Here is a 13581-nt window from a genome sequence, read left to right as displayed (position 1 = left end):
CATTAGGAATAATTAATACTTCCTTAGTGTTTCTTCATTTTAAACTGATACGCGTAATCTATGATTATTCTTGTTGAAAAGAAATTTCCTTCGTACTTCTACTAATTAGGCTACTAAGTTTCCTTGTAATCATTTTTAAAAATTAATTCTTTATTTATTTTTCTACAAAATTTGGTTGATTAGAAAGAAAACAAAATGGGTGGGTAGATGAAACATCTAGCCACTTAACTTTGCCCAAAACAATTTCAACTTGAGTACAAATGGATAGAGGTGGATCAAAATTTCAAGGTTTATGAGTTTTGAATTTTAATTTTCTTAAAGTTATAAAATTTTAAATTAATACACTTTTAAAATATATATAAGATTTAAATCAAAATTATTAAATTTAATCGAATCTGTAACCCACAGTCTAGCTCTGCCCCTATCTGCACAATATAATAGGACATATTGTATTGATCATAATAAATAACTACTCTCTCTGTGTCTTAATTTATGTGACACTTTTCGTTTTATAAGAGTCAAACAATTTAAGTTTGATAAAAATTTTGAGCATGAAATCTTTAACTTTTTTGAAATGAAATGTATATATTTATAAATTACATAAAAGGTGTTATAAATCAAAATAATAATATATTTAGTGAAATTCCACAAAAAAAAAATTTAAAATATATATAAAAAATTTACGGTTAAAGAAAAACTTTTTTGAATATCGAAATCCGAACGGAGGGAGTAATAAAAAAGATAGGAGAATCCCATGGCCTAATTTGACTGAAAATAGATGAACAAATGTGGAACTTAAAGGACATCATCTTAATCATTTATATTCTTTAGTTTCCCATTAATTGCTCTGTTTTTTTTTTTTCTTAGAATAGTAAGTAATAGGAGTATGCTAATATTATTTGTATTATTTTGGTTAAAAAGAGAGGATTTTCCTTTATTAAGTGATTATAATTGACAAAATTCTCTTTGCTCTACAGACTATACTATTAGAAACATGGAAATTTCTAACAGGCGTTTCCGGCAGAATGCCTTCGAAAATATGAAATTTTTCATCGAAAACATTTTCGACTAGTCAAATTCTGACAAACTCCATAGCAAAATAGCGATATTTTAGTAGTGCTATATAGTTAATATGTCGTGGCTAATCGTATTTGATGAAAAATGTTTAAAATTTAATATATACGTATAAAATATAAATATACTATGGATTTGTAGATTTCACTCTTTCTTTTAGATTGTTAACAAATATTTCCTTTATTTCATATTAACTGAATTTGTAAGGCAATGCATACATATTAAAAAAAATATTTAAAGACATAATTTGAACCATATTTTTTACTATTGCACTTTGTAAAATTATAAATATAATTTTGCAAGTAGTGTAATTTATCTCTTAGAAAATATAAAATTTCAATAAATGAAAGGACAAATATGAAAAAAGTTTTAACATTTATCTTGAACTTTGAACAATTCAATTATTTTGAATGATAAAAAATTTCTCAAAAATTTAATTAATATGAAATAGAGGAAGGATATGATAATTAAGTTATAATTTGTTGTTGGGAGGGTGTTTTTTTTTTTAAAGGTTCCGTTAACGTGAGAATCACGGATCTATATGGTCTATTATTATTCAAATAAAGAAAAATTCTTGAGAACTACATGTACTATACTATTTCAAGCTATGTTGTTTAGATTCCTTAAAAAATGTCAACTAATGTATATTGAATTTTTTTAAAACAGTGTACTATTTTTTAAGGATTTAATACGAATGTGAAATCATTTTTGAAGAGTCCGAGCAACATAGATTTTAAGTGACTTTCAGTTTAAGAAGACAAACTGCTGGTATATATATATATATATATATATATATATATATTCCTTGTGAGTCCATGATAAAAAGTTAGTATTCCAACATCTTTAATAACCATTTGATATTGTTAATATATTGACTCGATTAATTAAAATTTACATAGTATAAAATTTAGAGAGAAGTGTTTTGTAATAGAATTTCTCCATTATTACAAAAGAAGTATGAATTGCAGACGACAAATAACGATTCTTGGTAAAATCTAAAACTTTTTCGTTAATTTCATTTAATGATAGATAAGCGATATGTATTATCAAAATATTATGTTAGCAATATGTTAATTTAATGACAGAATAATGATAAATTTCATAGCTAATTCATATTCTTTAAGTAATTTTACGATTCTAACTTGAGACCATTTATATTAAAAAATGGAAGAATCTTATTCATCCATCGCATCCTTTAGTGGAGTAAATAATGATTTGAAAATAATATTATACTCACATTTATTCCTTACAAAAAAAAAATTATGCTTATTTGGCGACTTAAATCAACCTTTAATTAGAAAAAATAACAAAAGAAGGTAACGCGAATTGAAAAGATGTAGCACTGTAGCTAACATTTTCATGTCTTGTCTTTAATTAATTTCATTATTTTCAACATTATCTCATTTGGAGTTTTCCTGTTAGTCAAGTTTAAACCAAATTAAGCCAAACGCACAAAAAAATTCATATTAAATTCCTCATGAAAAGGTTAAATCAAATACTTACAACACACACAAAACATTTTATATATGAATATAGGATGACTTTCATGCTCATCATATTCAACATGTAAACCAAAGTTTTTAGTCTAGCTAGTGGTATTAGTAAAAAAAAAACAAAAAAACAATTCACATAATAAGCGACAACAACAACAACAATATTCCAGTGAAATCCCACAACGTGGGGTCTGGGGAGGGTAAAATGTACGCAGATCTTACTTCTACCAAGGTAGGACGTCTGTTTTCTGGAGATCTTCGGCTCATTAGAAGCATAAAAAGAAGTCAGATAAAGCTAAGAAGTTCAAAGAATTCACATAATAAGCGCTATTTTTAATTATTATTATTTTATCAAAAAAATAATTAATTTTTATCAAAAAAATTACTTATAATTATTTAATAAAAACAATATAATGGTGTAATATTTTTAACAAAAACTAAAAATAAAATATAATAATGGGGACATCAGACATGAACTTAACCAAAAATTTGAAGTCTGCCAAAAATCTGAGTTCCCCTAAAAGCTACACCATGCCTTGCCCATACATATCCAACACCCATATGGACCCTCCTTTTCATTTCACATGCTAGGCTTCTTCTTTCCCTTTTTTTGTGCTCATTATTATATGTTTTTTCCTTCTCGATATTTAATATTTATATTAAATTCGATTAAATTTGTATTCTCATATTTGATATGTATGACCAACAAGGACACTAAAATTATAAATAAGAGAATTTTAACTATTTTACAATATCATTGTTGTCTCAAGCTCTCTTTTTTTAATCTTACCGAAATTTTTTACTTTCTATCTCGAGTAATTTATATAAATCGAAGAATGCGGTGCTCCTTTAACAGGTTACGAGTTTGCATAGAGAGCTCTTATTTTGAATATGATCGGAGAGAATATTGAATACCAGATAAGAAATAAAAAAAGATTGTTTTCTATCTTAATTAAGGGTGTTCACGAATCGATTTGAATTAGTTATTGGTCAAAATCAAAATTAAATCAATTTAATTAGTTTTTAAATTATAGTAATAACAAAATCAATAAAATAAAATATATATCTATCAGTTTAGTTGTTATTGATTTCGATTTGGTTTTGACTAGATTATTCGGTTTAAACATACAAAAAAATAAAAAAAAACAATTCATTCAAAATAGAGAGAAAAAAAAGAGACAACAATTCATTCAAAAATAAATAAATTGTGCTATTTTAGATCTTATAATTTTTATATCAGAACTTCAATTATGTTTAACTTCTGGCTTATATTGTTAGCTAATTCAGTGTACTAAACAATATAAACTTATTAAATAATGTGTAAACTAATGATATTATTGCACAAATAAAAAATACATCATACATTACTTTTTAAATTAGTGTACTACATATTTTTACATAAAAAAGTATTTATAAAAAATAATATATTATGTATATATAATCATTAAAAATATATATATATATAATTTATTGGTTCGATTCGATTCAATTATTTTTAAAATTTTTTAGAATAAAACTAAAATCAAATAAAATACTATCAAATTTTAAAAATATAAAATAAAATAAAAATTAATTATTTAAATTAATTTAATTTAAATCGAACGTGGCGACCAAAATCCATAACACCACCCCCAAGACTCTCAAAACCGAAGAAATACAATCCAACGTAGCTGATTTTTCTCAACGAGGTCGTAAAACTCATCTTGACCATCCATCCCTTTCCATTGAATCCTCCTCAAAGTCTTCTTCCATATGGGCGGCTGAACTTGTCCCACTCTTGTCCCCTAAATGTTGCTTCACTTGTCTTAAAGCTGCTCCTCTTCCTGCCGACAACTTTACCTTGCCTTTGTCCCAAATTTATGCACTTTGAGCAAATTTTTAAAAAAATTAAAAAAAATGATTCTTCAATACCCATCCACCCCGTAACACCCACCCCCAAGTACCCCACCCCCACCCCCACCTAAAGTCCCTTTGTCTACAAATTTCCTTTTTCTCTTTCTCTTTATATAACAGCAACCCACAACTTGTAAAGACCTCATCTTTTCTTGAAACACAACAAATACAAGTGCATTACACAAGCCAAAATCTTGAAGGATAAATAAAGCAGCAATCTTGATCAAGAAAGTGTTAGGAAAATTTGGGGCTTTTTGGTGTTTTGGAGGTTAAATCTACTTCTACTGAGGTTTTAATTTTGTTTTGGTATTCGAAGAATCAATTTTTTGGGGGTAAAAATGGAAAGTATAGTGGCACATCAGAAAGATCTGAATTTCAAAGCTACTGAGCTGAGGTTAGGTTTGCCAGGTTCAGAAGATCAAGAATCTGACCAAGAAATCTTGTTGTCATCAAATTCCAAGAATAACAACAAAAGGGCTTTGCCTCAATCAACTCATGATGAAGAAGATTGTGAATCTAAGTCCAGTTCTGATCATGTCAAAACCCCACCTGTTGCCAAGTAAGTTTCTTGAAATTTCCCTTTTTAAAAATCTCGAACTTTTTTAAAAAGATAGCCTTGGCGCAACGATAAAATTGTTTGTCACTAATATTTGCATTAGGATAGATTATGGGGTGTAGTTCTTTCTCGAATTCTGCTGACGTGGATGTTTTGTGCACCAAATACCCTTAAAAATCTCAACTTTTAAACCCCTTTTGACTCAATTGAAGAAATGAGGACTAATAATTTGTTGTTGATTAATGGTTGCAGGGCACAAATTGTGGGGTGGCCACCAGTGAGATCTAACAGGAAGAACAACATCCAACCAAAGAAAACAGAATCTGAATCTGGAATGTTTGTCAAAGTTAGCATGGATGGTGCCCCATATCTTAGAAAAATTGATCTGAAAATGTACAAGTGTTATCCAGAACTACTAAAAGCCTTAGAAAACATGTTCAAACTCACCATAGGTGAATACTCAGAAAGAGAAGGCTACAAAGGCTCTGAATTTGCCCCTGCTTATGAAGATAAAGATGGTGACTTGATGCTTGTTGGTGATGTTCCTTGGGAGTAAGTTCTTGAATCTTGAATGTATAATCCATGTATATTATGTATATAATTTATGTATATCGCCTAAACAGTGTAAAGATCCCTTTTTTAATTGTATAATTCTAATGTTTTTTTTTGAATGTTATTTTTGCAGAATGTTCTTGTCTTCTTGTAAGAGGCTGAGAATAATGAAAGGATCAGAAGCAAGAGGCTTGGGATGTGGAGTATAACTTATAAATTATAAAAAATTCCCAAATAGAAAGATTGTATCTTTTTCTATGACAGGGCTAGAAGAAGAAGATTATATGATGATATGATGAAGTTTTTTTCCTCTATTGGCAGTAAAAAGAGTCTTTTCTCAGCTTGGGTTCTTGAGTTAAAGTGAACCTGAATATTGATATCTTTTTCATTTTTCTTTTGGGCAATCCTCTTGTAATCAAAACAGTTTTTTCTATGGACAGAAAAAACCTTAGTTACAGTTTATTAAATTTTGTTGTTTCATTTTGGAGTCATGATTAATATATATACTATGTATAGCAGGAAAGACAAACCATGGGTGGTTTAAAGATCCTGCAAGTGTTATTTTCTGATTCTATTTTGGAATAATCCCATCAAACATACAAAGTAACTATATAGTATTTATTTTTTTGTTGCTAAGAAAGCAAATGTACAAATCACAGTAAATACTGTTACTGGTTTCTCAAATATCTTGCAAGATTGTACAAATTATTGTTCTGCAATGATGATGACAATTCCATTTGATCTTGTTGCCTTAGAAATCATAACAGAACAAGAATGATGACTTTTGCAGTGTTTTATTACAACAACAAATAGTAGGAGGATAAAAAGTATCCCCATTGTTCAAGTCATAAAAAAATGGTATAAATTTTTTTTTTTCTTTAATCTTTCGGCTCTAAAATGCCTTTTTCGTCAATTTATTGATCCTAAAATATCTTTATTTTTTACGGCCCCAACTAACAATATAATTAAAAATATTATTTATTATGTGGCATGACTATAATTAAAAATATTATTTATTATGTGGCATGATTTCATAGGCGTGTTTTGTAATTCATTAACCTAAACTAATTAAATTTCAATCCAAATTTAGATCCATCTAATAACCCGATGCTCCACCTACGACCCAATTTGTAACGATCCGAATTGTCGTTAATTAAGATTAGAAGAAAATATCGGAAATTTACTCAGCTGGGTTCCATCATCCCATCAGAGCGGGAACTTTCGGCTTTAGCGGTGTCGAGCAGAAATGTGGCTGCCAGAGGGAGAGATCGTGAGACAGAAATTAAGTCGCGATTTTCTTATTTTCCCCAATAGGTTCAATAACTTATCCAAACATCACACCACCCTCTTACCCAGGTCACTTAGAATTAAATATTAATACAACTGAATATAGACGAGTTAAGTTGTAATGGACATAGTGGTATGTACACGGATATGAAATACGTAAATATTGAAGATAAACCTTAGGGCTTGATAGTGAAGGCGATGGTTTTGTTTTTCAGGTGTGTTTCATGTACTTGCTGAATTACTTATGATATGCATACGTGTGTATTAATAGAAAAACATGCTAGACTATGTGCAAAATGATCACTTGGTGACTTATTTTGTAATGAAACCATTCTTGTGATATAATGTGGTCTATTATTGATAGTTTATGATTGGTTTGCATAATTGGATTGGGTGTCACGTTCTGACACATAATTAAATTAGGTGTCACGTTTCGACACATATTTGGATCGGGTGTCACGTTCCGACACGATTTTAAATCGGGTGTCACGTTCCGACCCATATATGGCTGAATTGGGTCTCCTGAGAGGGCCAATTATGTGTGTGTGGATGATCCCATAAGAGGACCTGATGATAGTTGTATTTTTGTGTAATAGCGAGGTTAATTGTAAGTGAGCAATGGAATAAGGACATATAAAGGAACCCTTGAGTTGAGGCATATTAGTTATAAAGAACTGTGAGCATGTATAAACTTATTCGTGGGTAAGATGATGGGCCGTGTTAGGCCTTGATGTGACATGTGTTATATGAAATATTCTATATTTATAGGCTTAGAGGTAGGGTTGCTTGCCAACAGGGAGTGTTCTCATTGAAGTTTCTATGAGTAACTGTGGTAGTAGTAGTTGTTATCTAGAACCAAGTTTAGTTGAGAAGTGTGGTTATGGAGTGGCTAGGTCCCTATGTTGTGAGACAACTGAATCAAGACCAGTGGTAGTTGGGTGGAACTATTGAGTGGCTAAGGCGATTTGTGTGGTAACTGTTAGAGTGAAGTGAGCAGTAGTATAGTAGGCTTATAACCCACATGACTCAAGTTTGTAATTGAGAGTTGGTAGCGAAACTCTAAAACAGTAGAGAGGTGAAGACTATAAGAAGGAGAGTAAGGAGTTTACTTATTTAGTTGGATGGATAGGTTATCAAGTTTAATTATCATGATATTTCTTATTTTTCTGTTCATATACTATGTGGTGGGTATCAGATTGAACAATGATGCCTACCTGTACGTGTTGTTTGTACTAATACTATTCTTGTTATGCTATTTGGCATAGTCTAGTTGTAAGGTCAGTTATGTCTCTTAGGTGAAGACGAAGGCGATCATCCAGCAACTTCTATTTTTCCTTCTTATGGTGGAAGCTGTGTCATTGTTCTTTTATTATGTTACCACTCTTAGAAGCTCTTGTATATGTTTTAGACTAGTATACATGGGGTTTTTATGTGTGTTATTTTTGTACAAATGTATTACTACAGATTTCTATAAACTTCTGGCTTACATTACTCAAGTTTTGTTATAAATTTTGCAATGTTTTCCATGTAAGGGGTTAAGAATTCTCCTACTTAGGTCTTAGAGTAGGTGGCCACACGACTCGGTGGGTTGAGTCGTCACACCATTAAACTAAGGTAGAGAAAATCTTTATTTTCATTTTATTAATTATTATAAATCTAACTAGTTCAAATTATTTTTCATCGTCTTCATTGAACCCAAGTATAAATTGATAGAAGTCACCTTAATTTATCTTTGAATCCTTCAAAATTAAAATACAACTTCACAATGAACTGAAGTTTGTAGATTACTTACCTATTATTAAAATTGTTTTGAAAATCATTTATTGTACTTAAATTTAGATTTACTTATTAATTTGAGGATTTATTTAAAGGAAACCTAAAATCACTAAAATCATCATTTGAGAATTTAGAAAAGCTTGAAGAACACCTAAATATATGAGAATAAGGTTTTTCCCTTTAATTTAATTTGAATTTTTATGTGGGGAAGGTATAGGGTTATTAGGTGGATCCGAATTTGAGTTGGGATAATTAGTTTAGGTTAATTATAAAATACACCAATAAAATTGTGTCACGTAATAAATGATAAATTTAATTATATTATTAATTATGGCTAGGGCTGTACAAGACAAACCGATAAACCGCACCAAACCGACAAACCGAACCAAACCGGAAAAAAAACCCGACTAGTGGTTTGGTTTGATTTGGTTTGGTGTTTGAAAAAAAAACCCGACCATTATAGGGTTGGTTTGGTTTTAACTAAAAAAAGTCAAACCGAACCCAAACCGACCCGATTATAGATATACTACTTTTAAATTATGTTATACATAAAAATATTTATTAAAATGTAATTTATAAATATTTTTTAAAATTTTTTCATAATTTTTGTTTTCTTTCTTACATTTAGATTTGGACTTGAGTAGCCCATCTAAATAATATACAAAAAAAACTTATCTTATAAAGTTATATTATAAAGTTAAAACTTCAAACAGTGTTGTACCTCCATCTTATATGTTGATATTTTGTACTAGAACTCTTTTTAAGAAGCACTGCTCTGTGCTTTTTATTTCATACTATGAGAAATCCAAAAAAATCCAAAAAAAACCAAAAAACCCGAGAAACCCGAAAAAAAACCCGAAAAACCCGAGAAAAATTGATATCGAAAAACCCGACTTTTATTGGTTTGGTTTGGTTTATAGATTTAATAACCCGACACAAATGGTTTGGTTTGGTTTGTAAAAAATCCGAACCAACCCGGTCCATGTACACCCCTAATTATGGCTGTCAAAATAAGGGTATTTCAAGATTAATAGGTTGACATCAAAAGCATTTTACCACCGAAAAGTTAACGAAAAGTATTTTTATACCAAATTCGATAGTTTAAAAATATTTTTAAGTCCGTTTCCTTATTTTATACATTCAACAGGAAGTAAGAGGATATGGAGAATTCTTCCTACGTATCCAAAGGTGAACTTATATGGACTCATGAATAACATTAGATGGTTCCTTCAATCAAAATATAACCTCAAACCAAAAGAAGACAATCTTAAATTCCAATAAAAACTAAATAGTTAATTGCTGCAAATTTCATCCAATAAAATCCACTAGATTATATATGCTCACCAAGATAAGTAGGAATCTATTAGTATATACTATGGATAAAAATAGAGAAAAGTTGCAAACTTTTCATTCGGAATCTTTCGTACACATTTTTGTGGTACACAACAAAGTTACTTTTTTAGTTTGTTTTTTTTTTTCAAAAACTTTACCAAAAATTAATTTGACAAAATAGATTTTGGGTTTCGAAAATGAAACCAAAATGTTCTACTGAGGTAATTCCCAATTATATACCAAAATTTTCTAGAATTTTTTAGTTCTTCACGTTTGGTATTCACTTTAGGGTTTGACTAATCCGGATTCACTCAGAAAAGTTTTATGTTGGAGGTAAAATGTGTCTTATTAAGTACAACTTCATTCTCAAATCTCGAACTCCAAAAGTTGAGACTTTTAATTAAAAATAAAAATGTCGTTATCAGTTGAAACTTCTAATTAAGGATAAAAAGATACTTGTCATCCTACCGCAACATTTAATAAATACAGCTTAAACAATTTTTTTTCAATTTACAAGCTCAGGTTTTAGAAACTAAAATCAAACTGCAACCATTTTGTCATAAGTTATTTTTTAAAAATATTGTTTTGTTACCAAAGAAAAATGCTAAGTTCATTGGATTCTAACTTGAGGCCAGGGTACATTAATTAACAAGTTGGCCAGAAGTTTTAATTGCTTCAGAACAATCATTATACACTGTCCACCTAAATTTTCTTCTATCAAGAAAAAGTCAATGTTCAATTATATGAAATAATTAAAGAACAAAACTTTAAATTATAAAAATGCCACATGAAGCTAAAGACAGACATGGTCAAAGTTCAGAATAAGTGAAAGTACAGATGCAGGGAATGCATAAACTTAAAAGTCCTTAATTTTTTTTAAAAAATACACCATTAATGAACATGCCTATATTCTTGCAGAATTTCCCTATTTCACACAGGGAAAAAGAAAATTAATTGGGAAGAAAAAAAAAGATTCTAATTCCAATGATTCATGTGATTAATTTTTTGTTTAGTTTATCAACTTAATTTTCTTTGATGAATGGAATAAATCCCACTTGGTGAAGGGTGAGAATCTTCACTCCTCATAAGACCGGGGAAATTCTTCTTTGCTCTGAGCTAGTTATTGAGTGTAAGTTTGACGCAAGATCTAATTAGATACCATATCTTAACGTTTGATTCAGTACGGGCCTCTAGGGTCCCATAAATTGCGATGATGAAAATATCCTCGATTTTATAAAATATAGAAAAAATTATTTGGATGAACATTTTTTAATAAATAATTACTGATTTTAGCAATATTTTATTTATTTATTACCATCTATAACAATACTATAATAAAATTGTTATGTATTAAAAGTGAATTATGCATGCAATATAAATGTATTATAAGTGTTATAAAATATATTATGCTTGTTTGGTAAGAAATTGACACAATGTATTATAAGTGTGATAAATGTACAATCCATGAATAAAACGTGTATTATATGTGTTTTATAAATTATTCTCGGTAATATGTATTAAAATTATATTATAAATGTTCAGCGAAAAAAAATATTATTGCTATAAATGATAAATATTTTCTTAATATAGTATATCTATGTAAATTTCCCTAAAATATACATGCATCAGATCGAATAGTAGAATCTCAGATAAAGAATGTCTGAATTTGAGTATGAGGGGAAAGAGTGCGGGGGTAATTAGGTTTAGATAATTATTCTCCCTTAAAACTAGCGTTTGAAATGTGAATTAGATCAAATATCTAATTTAAAATTTTTATGATATCTTTAATTTACGCATTTGCCTTATAGTAGTGAAATCTAAATTTTTACTTAAAAAATTTAAAATATAAAAACAATACACATAAAATTTAAAAATTCTACATTTAATATATATAAAATATATATATTTTTTTAATAAAAATAATTCAGATGAACCCATAGCTTACCTGAGGTGCTAGAAGGGAGTTGTTTAGAGGCGGATCGTAGATATGAACATGATAGGTTTTGCCCTTATATTTCAACATTTGCAAATATGAGTTCAAAGCTTTATATTTCTTCTATTTCAATTTACGTGATACATTTTTTTTTGTGAATTTGTTAAAAAAAAAATAATATTTAGAAATATTTAGAAATATCTTAACTTTATACTTTTCAGTTTGATCTTGACGAAATAATTTATATTCATATAAATATTTATGACTTATTTTAGATTATTTTTTTATTTCTTAAAAATATTTTTTACCTAATCAATTAACATTACATAACACAACGTAAATAATATTTGTTAGTATTTTTTGTAATTTTCACACGCATGCACTGTCAATCATATAAAAAAAAAAGCATACATAAGAATTTAAGAAGTATCCTCCTTTAAATCACACCCCTCGAATACAATCCTTTTTTTTACCTTATGCATGAACGCGGAATATTTTATATACTTAATTTCTGATCCTCCTTTACATGGATAGAAACTCGGGGGAAAGAAACTCTTACTCGAACCCGTGTTTATGCTAATTTTTAAGTATCACTTAAGCAGGATTAATATTTATGTAATTATTTATTTATATTTTTGGAGGTGGGGGGGGGGGGGGGGGGGTTGCTTTTGACATAAGAATCCAAAGTCTTTGTTAAGGATCATGTTTGCTAGTTAGTGGACAGAAAACATTAATCGAATAATTAAAAAAAAATTATAAGAATCTTATCGAGCAATCAAGAAAATATTTCTTGTGCTTTGCTACTTATTTTAATTTTTAATGTTTGTAGAAACGAATTTTTAAGGCTTAAAAAAATAAGTTATCTTGGAGCCCTGTGCCTACATAAAGCAAACAAAAGTTAACTGAAAATAACTAAAGTAAGTTTAACAACATTGATTACTTATTAATCAATATCTCAAATCTTATTCTTCACTCACTGTCCACATACATTTAATTAATAAATTAGCACATGCTAATGGTGAGAATTACGAGGTAATAGTTGCAATTGTTCACATTTCAGCAAACAATTAGACAGTAATTTAAGTAAAAGTAACCTTTTTTAACTAATCTTTTTTCATAATATTATTATTATTATTGTTATTATTATTATTTTAGCAAATCTTATTCTTTTTAGAAAATATCTACTTCTTTGGATGCTTTTAAGAAAAGATATCAAATGATTCACTTGAATTCAGATAGCCTGCAACTAATTCCAAGTTTAATTAGTATTAAGAATACATTTTGCATATATTATATTCTAGCCGGTAAAAATAACCGATAGAGAGAGATCACCTTCATTCTTTAAATAGTAACACGATAAAGTCAAAGATCTAATTCACTAGCATAGAAAACCTACTGAAATGCAAGATAAGGGAGAATGGTCATGGCTAGGGGTCGAAGAAGCTCTAGCCCCGACAATCTAAGTGAGGCGATGCCTTTGAAGTAGCGGACCTATAGGCGTGACTGAACTCGCCGATCAGACGTGAAAAGAAAATTAAGTTATATACGTTGTCAGTATAATATTTATATTATCAGATTAATTCAAAGATAATTTTGAACAATACGTAGTAAAATGATAAATAATATATTATATAAACAAAATTGCGTTTATATTATATATGGCATGAATCATTTTTAATATATAG

At 28.9% G+C, this 13581-nt stretch overlaps 1 protein-coding gene across 1 annotated transcript; it reads left to right on the top strand.

The window, feature by feature from the left end:
- Positions 1-4569: 4569 nt before the first annotated feature.
- Positions 4570-6178, top strand: LOC129883088 (auxin-responsive protein IAA4-like). The gene is made up of 3 exons (XM_055957656.1): positions 4570-5019; positions 5269-5568; positions 5702-6178. Exons 1-3 carry the CDS (start codon positions 4799-4801, stop codon positions 5775-5777), a joined length of 597 nt encoding a protein of 198 aa, XP_055813631.1. The 5' UTR covers positions 4570-4798; the 3' UTR covers positions 5778-6178.
- Positions 6179-13581: the final 7403 nt, after the last annotated feature.

This window comes from Solanum dulcamara, chromosome 3 (assembly GCF_947179165.1).
Source record: "Solanum dulcamara chromosome 3, daSolDulc1.2, whole genome shotgun sequence".
NCBI classification, from domain to species: Eukaryota; Viridiplantae; Streptophyta; class Magnoliopsida; order Solanales; family Solanaceae; genus Solanum; species Solanum dulcamara.
This window is presented reverse-complemented; position numbering and strand designations above follow the sequence as displayed.

What these genes read in the sequence shown, in the direction of transcription:
- LOC129883088 (XM_055957656.1), top strand. Translation starts at nt 4,799, where the DNA reads ATGGAAAGTATAGTGGCACATCAGAAAGATCTGAATTTCAAAGCTACT. An exon ending in AAAACCCCACCTGTTGCCAA is followed by an intron (nt 5,020 to 5,268) that starts GTAAGTTTCTTG and finishes TAATGGTTGCAG; the next exon opens with GGCACAAATTGTGGGGTGGC. An exon ending in GTTGGTGATGTTCCTTGGGA is followed by an intron (nt 5,569 to 5,701) that starts GTAAGTTCTTGA and finishes TTATTTTTGCAG; the next exon opens with AATGTTCTTGTCTTCTTGTA.